This window comes from Nylanderia fulva, unplaced genomic scaffold (assembly GCF_048542155.1).
Source record: "Nylanderia fulva isolate GAGA-0341 unplaced genomic scaffold, ASM4854215v1 Scaffold1, whole genome shotgun sequence".
Classification (NCBI taxonomy): domain Eukaryota; kingdom Metazoa; phylum Arthropoda; class Insecta; order Hymenoptera; family Formicidae; genus Nylanderia; species Nylanderia fulva.
Window position 1 is genome coordinate 1,095,933 of NW_028189192.1, and position 14,213 is coordinate 1,110,145.

A 14,213-nucleotide genomic window follows, 5' to 3' on the forward strand; every position below is an offset into this window, starting at 1 on the left:
CGAGTATTTGCTGGGAGATCAAAACGCGTTTTTTTTTTTTTTGGAGAGCGTATGCGCGAAAGCTCTCGAAAGTAGTGAAATTAGAATATATGCGCCTTTGTTCGCACAATAAGTCTATTATAATACGGCAATAATAAGAGCACGAATCATACTCGATAAAATTGTTGCCAAAAAAAAAGAAAAACAGTCTTGTCAAACGGACGGTTTTCTCAAACCGTCACCTAAGAAGAAACGCATTCGCGTTATATCTTTATAAAGAGAGAAAAAAAAGAAAATATTCGCGGATAAAAATACCATTTGTTCTCTTTTTCTCAGGGAGGGAACAAGCGATTAAATTCGCTGGATTAAAAATAAATAAAGCTGTAAAATACAACCGAGCGTCGCGCGACGTCACATTTTTATAATAGCGATGAGATGAGTGGTGAGGTAGCTAAACGTGAAACTACTGCTTAATAATTGCAACTTAATAATAATAAAAACAAAAAAAAGACGCGAGGCCACATACAACGACGCGCGATACGCTCTCGCTCTCTCTCTCTCTCTTTCTTTCTTTCTCTCTCTAGGATAAGATATATCTTATTTTTAAGAGAACTGCTTAGTCTCGATAGTAATCTTGATTTCAAGCAAGCCTTTTATCATCAATAAGCGCGCTTTCGTTATAAGAATATGTTGTACATATTAATTAACCGAGAGAAAAATATTAACATATTTCCAGAAAAAAAGATATCATTATGGACCAGTCCACAATTAGAATATAACATTGAAACGCTCTATTTATAAGCGTCGTAAGCGCGTAAATACATTTTTGAAACTAATCAAACTTCATGTATGTACCCGAGATCTTCAGCGCACGATTTTTGCTATATTTTTCCCGTCAACAATTATTCCCATGAAATAATACACTATTTCGGAAGCTATGTTTGGAACAGATAATGTGAACCAGATTTTACGTGATTCATAAACTTTTTTTTTTAAGAAGAAAAATGAAAACTTTTAAAAGATATATCTTTCTATTTTTTTCTATAAACTGTATTATATTTGCAGCGTATGAAAGCAACAGGTGAGTGAAACGTTTTGCATCTTGACGTGATAAGAAGCCATTGCAGGCGAAATTGTTGACTCTGGTGCATACAAAAAGCATCAACCCGATTATACATGTTCGCTCTAGCATAACAGTACAAAGAATACAAGTAAATATAAAAAAAATCAAAGATGATAATAATAATATTAATAATAATAATAATTACAGAGAACCGTTATTAAAAGTTCTAACAATAATAAAAGTGAATATCTTTCTTTGAGTTTGTAATAAATTATCAGCTTTTAAAAGCGTTCATAGAATTCAGCTAACAATGGCGAAAACGAGTCATGGATCGAGTAAACTACTCATGTTTCATCATCCTCGTCATAACTTCACTCATCATTCGCAACGGCACCTGATGAGATACGAGTGAAAGCGATTCAATTGGCTCGCAACAAAAGCAGACGTAACATCGCCGTCGAATGCAAGGGACATTCGTGAGTAGTACAAATAAGCCGACAAGTTTTAGCGTGAATTCTTATACAATGGATATAAATTCAATAAAAATATATACCAGTTGTGTGTGGAATTCTTTTAAGAAAGGTAACGCGAATTATTATCTCTATTATATCGTTTAAATACATATTTGTTCGATGTTTCGTTCTAATTAGTTGCCCTGTATATTCGCTGCTTTGAAAAAAGAATTAAAAAAATTATGCGACAATTGGGAGAAAGATCGTAGAATTTGATCGCATCTATATAATTTGTCACTCGTCTAAAATGCGGGTAGAGATAATGAATATTGCATCGCAATTTTCCACACATTAACTTTGCCCCTTGAAACTTATTTATACTACTTTAGAGAGCAAGATCAAGGAAGTTGATCAATGAAGAGACGGTCTCGAGGCTCTCTGCTTCAACCTGTTCAACAGCGCCTGCTCGCTGTCGTCCTCCGTCGCCTTGGACGAGATCCCGCGAAAGCTCTCCGATCGATACTTGTCCCTGAGGAACATCCTCCTCTCCTCTTTGTACTTTTCGATTCTCTCTCTGCACTGCGGGTCGCCCAGATCCAGGCCGCCGAGGTTTCTCAGCTGAATCTTCTCCGTGGCGCCGCCGACGTTCGGGGTGGAGCAGTGCTGCTGCGCGTCCTCGGACGTCTGTTTCACCGACAAGGTCGGGATCTCTCCCGTCATCCGGTGGAACTTGGCCTCGTCCAGGGAACGACTCAACGCCGCTCGGGTTACTCTCGCGTGACGCGCCCGCAAACAGGGCGGCAGATGCGAAGACGGTTCCTCGGATTTGCCTCTAGCGGTGTCTAGCTCCTGCCTCATCCTTCTCTCTCGGACAATCTCCCGGCCGATTTCCGAATCGAAGCTTCTGCGATCCCGGACGGTCTCGCTCTCGTATCTCCTCCGCGCGGACGCGTTTCCCAGAGCAGCGCCTCCGGATAATCTCTGTAGAGCTAATTCCTGCAAAATGGCCGCAGTATCTCGTAGAACCACCGCGTCGTCGACGGCGGTCGGGGACGAGGCGTTGGAAAATGTGCTCGGGGCATCCAGCGTCCGTTCCATCAGCTCGGACGCGCCTTCCGGCGCGTGCGCAACCTCGCAGGGTTCGGCCGCGTTCTCCGAAGGGATTCTCATCTCGACGTTATCTTGAATTTGATTAGTCTGCAAGCTGGCAGCCACGCACTTGTGAGCCTCGTCGCTACGTTTGGAAGCGCATTTACGTACTTGTTGCGTATTAGTCTGCGGTTTGTTCTGCGTATTATTGTATCCGAAACTTTGGCACTTCTTTGACAGTTCGTTCGAACAGTGGTCGTTGTCGTCACGGTCACCCTGGCTCATGGAAACCGTACTCTTCTTTCGTTCGTCCTCGGACTTGTCCGAGGAAAATCTCGGGTGATTCACGGGGTGCAGGGAACTCGTATCTCGCGACAGACGGTAATAGTTCTTGAAGGTCTCCGTCTCCTTTTCCTCGTCGCTCGCCTCGTTCCGATTGGTACCAAATACATTCGCGTTGTCAGCCTCGATGTAACACGCGCGAACCTGCTGTTGCTGCTCCCTCGCGTTAGATTCCTGATTGGAGTCTATGTCCGTCATCACGCACGAGTAACGATTGCCGTTCTCTCGATCGCGCAACCGAGAACAGGAGTCGTCCGAGAGATTGCCCTCGTTTACGAGGTCGAAGCTCGTTTGCGGATCGTTCGCGCCGTCTTCCCGCTCGTGTCCGTGAGTCTTCACGTACTTCTTCGTATCCGTAACGTCGAGTACCATCCTCTCGCTCTCCCGTGTCGTTATACGACCTGCCGATTTCGCGTCGTCGACTCCGATGCGGAACGCATCGGCGCTCGAGGTCAACGTCAGTTCCAACAACGCCTCGGAATCCGGAGATGTCGTTGGATTCGCGCCACCTTCCGAAAAGGGATCGTTAGGACTGGTCGATTCGCTGATGGGTGTCGCCAGGGAACCGGTCGTCGTTCTTCCGATGATCACCCAGTCGCCGGAATCGTTGCTACCGCTCGCCACCCGCGGATTCTCCGTATTACTGAACACCTTATCGGAGTCGTCGCAGATTACAAATCCAGAGTCTTGCAATTCCTGCAGAGTTTGCTCGCAGGACATCGGAGAATCGAGATCGGTCGTGCTGGATGACGGCAATCTCGGCAAATCGGCTACCGTGCCAAGATTATTATCCGAGGAATCGGTAGTCTCGTCGCGTTCCTTCCTCGCACTCGTCGTCTTTTCGTCGTACGACTTGGACGAGATCTTGACAGAATCGTCCTTGCGAGATACGATAATTCCACTAGATTTGGTTTCCCCGCATAGCGAAGACAACCTGTTACATGACGTCATCTCCATGGTGTTATTAAAATGGAAGCAATCGCACTCGACTGACTCGTGGCCTGATTTTCAACATTGGAAAGCGACATGGTTACGTTTACGTGGCTGTCACAAATCATAGTCCTCTCGCATGACGATCTTAATCCCCTATCCCGATCCTCCAAGTTTATTGATAATCTATGGCTAGGGTCCGATAGCTTCTCCGAAGACGGCACGCTCGTTTCCTTCAACTTGTTCGCGCTGCTCCCATCGCGCTCATCACCGATTTCCAACGGCAGAGTGAAACTTCGAAAACTTATTCTGGGACTGTTGCCCATTGGCGATGCGGAATGAGACGTGCCCTGCAACGTGGCAGGTGTTAATGGTGTAGAGGCTTCGGATAGTAACGGTAAGTAGCCTGGTGTTGGCAACGGAGACGGGGTGTCGATGCTGTGTATATCCGCATTCGTCGATACCATCACCTGAAAGATTAGGTGTAATGCATTTATGTATATATAAAGCATATAATTGCAATAGCTGAATATTTTTTAATAAAAACAATTCTGTATTTTCTTTACATTAATTGATTCCTCTCTTTACTTTGTATATGAAAATTATTAGGATAAGATCATCGAAAAATGAATATTTCATCATTTATGTAAAATTATATCAAATTAAAGTGTAAAATATTCATTTACCGATTTTATCTCAATTCTTTTATGTACGAAATAATGAGGAAAATTAATTAGTGTAAAGAAAACATATAATTGTTTTTCCTGCTAGTTACAAATTAGATATTTTTTCTTAAAAACAACAATTTTCTTTACATCAATGTATATTCATTTATACAGTATATGTATGTGTGTTTTGTGCGTAAATGACGATTTAGAGTAGTAAACTAACTCTACTTTACCTGATCGGGACTTTGGCTGTCTATGAAACGCAGCTCGACATCGCAGTGCAATCTTTCTTCCAAGCGAGATCGTTTTCTCTTGGATCCACCAGAGGCTGTGGCGCATTGACCCTCGTTTCTTTGCCGACGCGGCGACGCCTCCACCGACGCCACTCCGCCACCTTCCTCTTCCGAAAGCATCCTCATCTCTCGCTCTTCTAAATCGAAATTGAGTTGTATCTCCGACAGATCTAGCGGTGAGGGTGCGTTGGGCGCGTCCGCCAAGTGATCAAAGTACGAATCGTGCGAAACGGATCGACTGTGACCGCAGGGTCTGGTCGGAGGCGGTCCTCCCAGGAGAGGACCCAAGCCATCCTCGCCGTCCAAACTGTCGGCGCTCTTGACCGGTCTCAATCGTCGCAGAGAGTTTAAGGAACTTGGCACTGTTTCCACTTGCGGTGGTGTTCCACCAATCTGTCTCGTTTTGCCCACGGCCCCTCTGCCGAACAACGCCCTCCAATTTAGGGAAGGTGATCGCTTCGAACCATTTCTCTTGCGAGGCAATTCTATGACTGTGTGATAGCGCAACGGCAACCCGGCCGGACCTGCTCCCACTTCTATATAATCAGGTTCACCCCTGAGGCTTCTATTGCGCGCCTCCTCCAGAGTGAGCAGTCGCGCCGATGTGGTGATTGCCAATGACTTTGGTCTACCGACAGGACCGTCCCCGAATATGAGCTCCGCGTAGCAGACTAGAAATTCCGTCACGACCGCTTGCACACCGACACCTTGAAGAGCAGCTACGCCGCCCACTTCCAGTTCCTTGCATCTCAACAAATTCGGCGCCCAAACAATGGCCACGTTGCGCGGGGGTCATACCTGTTTCCGAACCACGCGCGGCTACCCTTACCAGATGACGCATCAGATATTCTAGTGTCCTGTACGTGTACAAAGATTAATTTAAAGATTAATTTGTCAATTCACACATCGACGCGTGAAATGTGTGAAAGTGAGAAACGAAACGAATACCTGTAATGAGGTGGCGGTAACTTTCTAACAGCATCTCTCATTCGTCTTAATCTTTCAGCGTCGCTGCCAGCTTGAACCGCATTAACAAAGGTGGAGTAAAGCTGATACGTGCACAACGGATTCGGCAGCTCTCTAAAGTACATCTTTAACAGCGACGCCACCGAATGGATGTCTTGCAGTATGCTCTCATCAGAATGCAACGCCGGGACCCGATCTTCGTCGAAAGCGTTTCGCAATTTTTGAATGTTGGAAGTTACCCCGCTAAGACGATATATACCATCGACCAGACCATGTTTCTCTATGAATTCTGCGCAGCACGTCAAAACGGTAGGCACTGCGAAAAATAAATAATCCCTTTCGCTTCTTTTGCATCAATTGATAATGTATATCTATGAAAAGTATGATGAAAATACATACCATCTTGACCAGAGTTTAGCAAATGTTCTCCCAAGTCGCAACCGAACACGCGCTCCCGCAGTATCCCCGATTGCTTCAATCTTCTCCTCGAAGGCCGATTTAGTATAAAGGATCTGAAAAAGGCGATCAGTTTGCCGTGTTTCCGCAGCACAGGTTTCACCGGTAATCTCGATCTGACTGTCGTCGAAACCGTCAGGTGACGTGGTACCTTGTCACCGATCACGGCAACGCATTCGGCTGGAAAAAATCCAACCGCAAAGCCGTGCTTTCCACGCCACCACGTGCTTTCTCCCGCCGGTGGCATGTCTATAACGGATATCATATCGCCTACCTGTTTGTCAAGTAAATCAACGCTTCGATTAGTCATCGCCCAAGTAACGTCGTCGCGATTTAACCAACTACATGTGCTCCAAGAATAAGCAAAAGCGTCTTGGCCGAAGAAATTACCTGGAACGAGATCTCATCTTGTGCCTGAGCGGTGTAAGGCCTCACTGCGTATGCCGCGGCGACGGCTGGGGTATTTATAGGACAGGAATCCGACTCGGGCACCAGGATTCTTCTTCCCCGATTATCGAGCTGCAACCAGTTCAACACCGGACCGCAATTTAGACCCTCGTGATTCAATTGCGAGAACCGACTCAAGTAATCCTTCAATATATCACAGGCATTTTTTGGCCGAACATCTGGAAGCTTCGTTAAGGAGGAGAATTTTCTGTCAAATATGCAACGGTGCAGTTGCTTATCGAACATGACGAAGTTGTCGTAAGACCTCTGTAGCGTCCAGCACGCATCTCCGGACGTTATTCGAACGGCATAACTCTCCGAATCGTTGGTAGATCCTTCGTTGATGGAAACCTAAAAACAGAATCATATCTCATGTATTCTCCGCATTATCGCGCGTTTATCTATTATCTGTTATCGCGCGTTTATCTATTATCTGTTATCGCGCGTTTATCTATTATCTGTTATCTTACCTCCAAAGTACTCAGCTCGACGTGCTCGTAATGAAAGTGAGCGCACTCGTCGAGTTTCGGGAAGCGCGCGATACTGCTCATGTTGCTGCCGGAGCTGACGGGTGTGCTGAAGTCGTCCGTCCGATTACCACCCAGACCCTGCAATTCCATTCACAGAAAAATTAATTGACGTTAAATTTTTCCAAGTTTATAGTAAAGTATATATTCAATAAGAATCTAGGATAAGTAAAAAGAAGCTAATAAAACCCAAATGCGAGATAAAGAGGGAAGTAAAAAACCCTTAAATAATTTTACATATTACTGATTAAAGTTCAACTTCTTAGCCTGTGTAAATAATAGATATAAATTATAAATTCAATGAATTGATGCAAATTACTTTCAAAATTGAATGACATATATTGCGCAAATCTAATTTTACACAAATTGCACAAATCTATCAAACTGTAACTGGATAAAATTGGATCAGAGAACACATCTATCACAATCTAGTGTATGATTCATCTACGCTTGATTAAGACAGCTTGATTTGTGTTGTGAATTCTACCGCAAACTTCATCTACGACTATGTATAATACTTTAGATGAAATTATTGATACCTTTGCACTCTGCGACTCAATGTCTGTGAGCCGATGTGCACGGGGTCTCTCCTGCGTCGACGGTCCAGGCATCTTTTCTAGCCTCTGCGTGAAGAAGGACGAGGAGGAGGAGGATCCAGATCTTTGACCCGGTTTGCCGCAATGACAGCTAGCTTTTACATCCCTCTCAATCTAGCCATTGCTTCTCCCGCAGTTTCTCTGAAAGAGACGTAACATTATTATTTCAGATGTAAGACTCACTGAAAAATATCAAATAGATGTTTCATCCGCAACCTCCAGAGAATGCTCGCTTTCAATGCTCCATTATTTGTGTAAGCAATGTGCTTTCTCCAAATGACAGATTATTATTAATGGAGTAAAAAACTGATAAAAAATTCTGAAAAAAATTAACAACACTGACGTCTACGACGAATACGTCTGCGAATATGTGTTCGCGCAGGAAACATCTGTTTTTCATGAATTGAGACGAGATCCGGTTGCGACCCTTTTTTTCTCAAGTGCGTGTATGGCTCGCCATACTTCGCGTTACATGCAATGTAACTCTCACACACACACACACACACACACATACACAAAAATAAAAATACAGAGTGAAATTCTAAGCAAAAAAAAAAAAATTCCAAGTACAGTTCCGGAACGTCTCAACCAAGTCGGATAAACATATTTGCGATTTCTCTCACTCCGTCATCTCTCCAACAATAATTCTCCACTTTGATGCTTTGATTTGAATCCAGTCGAATTACAGATCTGTAATTTCGACTCTTCTACGTCCGAGATCGGATATACGGAACAATTACGACGTCGCGTATCGAGGAAGGCGAGTCTATTGTACGCGCGAAAGTGCCAATAACCCGAAAAGCACACACACACACACATACACACAGAGAGCAGAGACTCACACAGGCGCGCACGCACACTCAGAGACGTACAAATAGGGTTAAGCTTTTAATATCTCAAGATCGAGGCGAGTCCCTCCTCGGTTTTCGGCGTGAAACTCGTCATTACACGGCCATATGCCGAGATTAGCGGCTCGCGAGGCTGCACCGTAATAAGGTATAGCGGATCCACGCGAGTCTCGCAACATCGCGATACGATACGCGTATATTTACATCGCGGCTGGAGCGAAGGAAGGAGGCGACGATGTCTCGGACACACACCGGCAAAAGTCTGCGCGAGAGAGAACAGCTGGGTTCCGCAACTCCTCCTCATCCCTTCTCTCTCTCTCTGTCTCTCCTTCTTCTTCTTCTTCTTCTTCTTCTTCCTCTGCCGCTGCGTGGACTAAATCTTCTCGCACGGGGGAAATAACGGAGCTATTATGTCACGAGCGATATCTCTCTCTTTCTCTCTTCCAGCCTCACACCCAACGCCCGAACGTCGCGCACGCTCGAACGAGGATGTACCCTGAAGAGGGGAAGAGGATGGGTCGACGCGAAGCTCCGGATTGATGCCGCTCTACTAAGGTCCGAGAGAGAGAGATAGAGAGAGACGAAGAAGCGCAGGATACCCGCTCGACACGTCGCTCCTGATTTTGAGAACCGCTGGCGGCCGGATGTCTCTCCATTTGCTGCGCTCGTCGAGGCGACGATGTCGAGAATGGGTCGGGACCAGGGTGGATTACCTCGTCGTTCTTCCAAGCCGCATATCACCGTCAGGGTGCTGGGAACCGCACCGTTAACCTTCCGCGGGATTCTGGATCTCTTCTGTCGAAGACGCTTCCTTCGATGTTGCGCCACCCACCCACCGACCTATGTATATCTACCCACCTATCCTCACCTTATCTATTCCTACCTCTATCCACCTACTCCTACCCTACCCCTGACCTAGCGTAAGCCTAACCCTGATCTAACTTTATGCACCTAACTTCACGCATCTGTCATGAATGTTGACATAAGTTGTAAAAAATAGATGAAGATGTGCTATCTGTCGGGTAAAATTGATCAAGAAATTGGAAAAATCGATTCTAAGGGTCTATTTTCGTAACTTTTTAGTAAGTTTTACCTGTTTAAGTAGCATATTTTCGTTTCTTTTCAGATAAGTTCTAAAAAAAGAGACGAAGATATGCTACCTATTGATTGACTAAAATTTACCAAAAAATTGGAACAACCTAGGGATCTATTTTTCTAAGTTCTAAAAAAAGAGACGAAGATATGCTATCTATTGATTGACTAAAACTTACCAAATTGAAACTACCTAGGGGTCTATTTTTCCAATTTTTTGGTCAATTTTACCTGTTTAATTAATATATTAATTATTAGTTTAAAGTGAAAATACTTTTTTATCCGACAGAATATATTCATTTATAATTTACATTTACAATGGGAGCTGTCCAAGAAATAAACAAGATTGATTATCAAATAGAAAACATTTTCTATTTGATAGCCAATTGCATCACATTATATATATTTGTTTTTTTACTGGAAAACTTCTATATATCTCTTTGCTAAATAGAGACAAAGTGTAAACAAATAAAGAATGATGTAATTAAATTATTAGTAAATGTTTACTGAGTTCTCTCATACATCTGTCATGAATGTTGACATTTTATTTTTTAATTCTAATTATATTGCATATTTATTATATATGCGTTTGCTGGGATATTAATTTATAATTTACATTTACAATGAAAGCTTTCCAAGAAATAAACAAGATTGATTATCAAATAGAAAATATTTTCTATTTGACAGCCAATTGTATAACATTATATATTTTTTTTTTTATTGGAAAACTTCTATTGTTATATATCTCTTCATTAAATAGAGAGGCAAAGTGCAAACAAAGAATGATGTAATTAAATTAGCAAATGTTTACTGAGTTTTCTCATCTGTTGTACTCTTCGTGCTTTTCTTCTTTCTTTTTTCAGTAAACTGGGACACAATAATGGATGATAAATTCGCTGCAAGAGCTGTTTGCGCACCAAGACTGTTGTCTGCCTTCAACACCTTGAAACATTCATCTCGAAATTCGTCGTTTACTGTGTTCTTAATGATTCTACTTAACGCAGAGCTCAATATTGGACAAAATTTCAAATTGTCCTCAGATTTGTCGCCCATCTTCTAATTTATATCCTGTCTATGCCTCTGCGATGTGACTTATTTAACCTGTGATATCAAACTATTATATACATATACATCATTGTTGTTATTACGTTGACATAACAAGATAAGAATTAAATGTGATGTTACATAAGGATTTATTATTAATAATACATTCAACAACAGTTTTTAAAAGATTTCTGTCTTACAATCAAAAATAACAAGATTAGAAAAATGTAAACAAAAACCACAGATACAGCTATTTTATTTTTAGACTTATAATTAAGATATAATAAATTATTATTATTAGATAATAAATATTAGATTATTTACAAGAAAACGAAGAGAAGAATCCAAATGTAGGAATATATCTTCGTATATATATATATATATATATTTGTTGTGTGAAGATGTTAATACATATTCTTCTCTGAAACTTGATGGAATACAAAAAACTGACGTTTCGTATCTTTACATTAAAAAAATATAATAAAAGAAATAAGGAATTTGAATATATTTTTCTTTTTCTTTAAAGATTTCTCGTACGAAAATTGAATATATATGATCACGTGTACGGCGCCTGTCAAATCCTGACCTCTGGTCGCTGCTTGCGATAATCTGGCCGAGTTCTCGCGACACCTGTCTGCGGCCGACCTGCACGAAAAATACCTCGCCGACCGATAAAAACGAGCGCAAAACTCGACGAGAAGTCGAGAGTCCGCGCGAGAGGAGGAAATCGAGGTAGAACAGTGTCGATACTCACGTGAAATTGTATCGCGTTTCTCCGTAAAGTGAAGGACCAGGAGGTCGTGCGCGGAAGTAAAAAAAAAAAAAAAAAAAAGAAAGAAAAAAGTTACAATCGCGCGGTGAGAAACGGTACGTGACGTCCTGTCGTCCAGGAACGTCCGCGCGGTCGAGATTCGACGAGGAAGAGTGGAAAAAAAATTAAAGAACCACGAAATCAAAATAAAAGATCTTCGAAGCGGGTGACAGACGCCGTGTCCACCTCCGGAGAATCGGGCCTTTCCCGGGGACCAAGCGTGACAGCTCGCGACTCGAATGACAGAACAGGAACGAAGGGCCGAACCTAACCTCAAGGAGGAGCGGGCCACTCCGCCGCGCAAGATTCGTCACCGGTGAGTCTGCGTGGGTCATGTTTACGCTGAAATGTAGCGAGGGAGATTCGCGCGGATGCGCCCAGGGCGGAGAACGCGAGGGATCACGCCGATTGCGAGTGAGATCCGCCCGTGAGGAAACGTCGACGGAGCTCCCAAAAGCTGCACGCAACGGCGGATCGCGCCGCGTCACGCGGGCCAATCAGCGTCGCCGGCGCGTCGCCTGACATTCCGGCCGGCCAATCGCGGCGCGCGCTTCGTTTATCCTTTTTTTTTCCCTCGACAGCCTCGCTCGCGAAAATCTATAGAACGCGATGTAAACATTTACGAAGTAAGTACACACGAAGAGATTTTTCCGAATGGAGCGTGAATTCTTTTTGAGAGAAAGTGGAAATGAGAAGTGAAATATGTAAGAATTTTTTAGATAACGTATATTAATTAGGTTCTTTTCGTTTTTTTTTTTTTTTTTTAAATCACGCCGTTAATTGAGCGCGCTATCGATAATGAATGGTCATTCTTCGCGAGCGATAATTTTCGCGTAAAACGCGCGCATGCGCAAGCGCATCCAGGTGACTTGAGAATTTCTCAATTCTACTCGTGTTGATGGATATTCTAATTTATATATATTTCCATTTTCATATGGAATTATGCGTCCTCCTATCGGCTTTTACTCTTATTTGCATAAATATATGCAAGCTCGCGTTCAATGATAATGAAAATTCAATTTCTTTATTTATTCACGCTTACGAGCATATATGTGTACATATGTATATACGCAGAGAGAATAATTTATTTTTCTGAAATAGCGCCACGGAAAATTTAAAAACAAATTACGTCACATGTCAAACTATGCACACACGGTGCGTAGTATTTTTTCTAACTGCAGTCCTTGAAGATGAAAATACATATAAATACGAGACGCAGACTCGCGGGAGTACTATTGTACTTAAAAAAATACGCGAGCATCTGTTCGTCGACTCGAACTTGAAATAAAAAAAAAAAAAATTTAAGGGAATTGTAAACGCGCCTCCGAGAGCCCTCGGGGATGATCAGCTCGGGATTCTCCTCTCGACGGATTGAAGATCAGCGAGATGACGACGAGATGGTGCGACATCCGATGCACGAAAGAGTCGCGTGCAAAGGATAAAATCATCGTGAAATGACCTCGGGATTGGCGGGACCCTGCGTGACACCACCGGGGCCAACGTGACGCAACGACCCTTGAACCCACTTGACGCTCGCCTCGTGTCCGCTTCGTCGCGATATATCGCGCCACCGCCTCAGTGTTATTACGACTACGTACTTCAACTTGGACTCGCACTCTCGGGCGAGTCGGCGAGGCGCGCGTGATCCAATCTTGGACGTCCTAATCGCGAAGTCCGGCTGTCGACTTCATCAGGAGGAAATTAAGGAACCGGAACAACGTACGTAGCTCCGGATTCTTAGATGTCACTCGACGTGGGAGGATAGACTAAGTGACGCCGAGACGAAGAAACATAGCTAGGCTGCATGCTACGCCGTCTTCTGGAGTCCCTATATTTCGGTATTTCTTCTCATTCATTTAATATTCTGTCTCCCTCTCCCTCCTCTTCCTCCCCTCTTTTGGGCCCGATTTTTACAACTTTTGATGAGGTTTACCTAATAGATAAGCATATCTTCATTTCTTTTTTAGAACTTATCTGAAGAGAGACGAAAATGTGCTATCTAAACGAGTAAAAATTATTAAAAAGTTGAAAAAGTAGACCCTTAGAACCGATTTTTCCAACTTCTTGGTAAGTTTTACTTGAGAGACAGCATATCTTTGTCTCTTTTTTTAGAACTTATCTGAAAAGAGACGAAAATATGCTACTTAAACAGGTAAAACTGACCAAAAAGTTGGAAAAATAGATCCCTAGGTTGTTCCAATTTTTTGGTAAGTTTTAGTCAATCAATAGGTAGCATATCTTCGTCTCTTTTTTAGAACTTATCTGAAAAGAAACGAAAATATGCTACTTAAACAAGTAAAACTGACCAAAAAGTTGGAAAAATAGACCCCTAGGTTCTTCCAATTTTTTGGTAAGTTTTAGTCAATAGGTAGCATATCTTCGTTTCTTTTTTAGAACTTATCTGAAAAGAAACGAAGATATGCTACTTAAACAGGTAAAACTTACTAAAAAGTTGCAAAAATAGACCCTTAGGGCCGATATTTCCAATTTCTTGGTCAATTTTACCCGACAGATAGCATATCTTCATCTGTATTTTACAACTTATGTGAAAAGAAATGAAAATATGCTACCTGTCGGGTAAAACTTATCAAAAAGTTGGAAAAGTAGATC

General features: G+C 42.8%; 2 protein-coding genes and 2 long non-coding RNA genes across 6 annotated transcripts in view; 2 read left to right on the forward strand and 2 right to left on the reverse strand.

Annotated features, from left to right (window-relative positions):
* CdGAPr (GTPase-activating protein CdGAPr) lies at positions 1-9,524 on the reverse strand. Its single transcript, XM_085485371.1, is given in 10 exon segments — positions 1-3,896; positions 3,899-4,325; positions 4,757-5,605; positions 5,607-5,673; positions 5,765-6,098; positions 6,182-6,512; positions 6,629-7,036; positions 7,156-7,293; positions 7,752-7,949; positions 9,370-9,524. Coding segments are annotated over 9 exon segments (4,617 nt in total). The 5' UTR covers positions 7,824-7,949; positions 9,370-9,524; the 3' UTR covers positions 1-1,905.
* Positions 8,310-10,937, forward strand: LOC114939528 (uncharacterized). The gene is made up of 2 exons (XR_003821261.2): positions 8,310-9,738; positions 10,612-10,937. It is a non-coding gene; the product is annotated as an uncharacterized LOC114939528 (long non-coding RNA).
* LOC146725284 (uncharacterized) lies at positions 10,478-12,081 on the reverse strand. The gene is made up of 2 exons (XR_014925345.1): positions 11,117-12,081; positions 10,478-10,849 (listed from the first exon to the last, which is right to left on the reverse strand). It is a non-coding gene; the product is annotated as an uncharacterized LOC146725284 (long non-coding RNA).
* Positions 11,478-14,213, forward strand: part of ACC (acetyl-CoA carboxylase) — a 17,800-nt gene continuing 15,064 nt past the window's right edge. Inside the window, exons 1-2 of one of the 3 annotated variants that reach the window (XM_029313834.2) lie at positions 11,855-11,919; positions 12,910-13,441. In XM_029313834.2, the coding sequence (XP_029169667.1) occupies positions 13,408-13,441 (34 nt within the window). In that variant the 5' untranslated portion in view covers positions 11,855-11,919; positions 12,910-13,407. Of the gene's footprint in view, positions 11,920-12,291; positions 12,308-12,909; positions 13,442-14,213 lie in introns of those variants that run through there. The other 2 variants (XM_085485273.1, XM_029313836.2) reach the window with 2 other exon arrangements.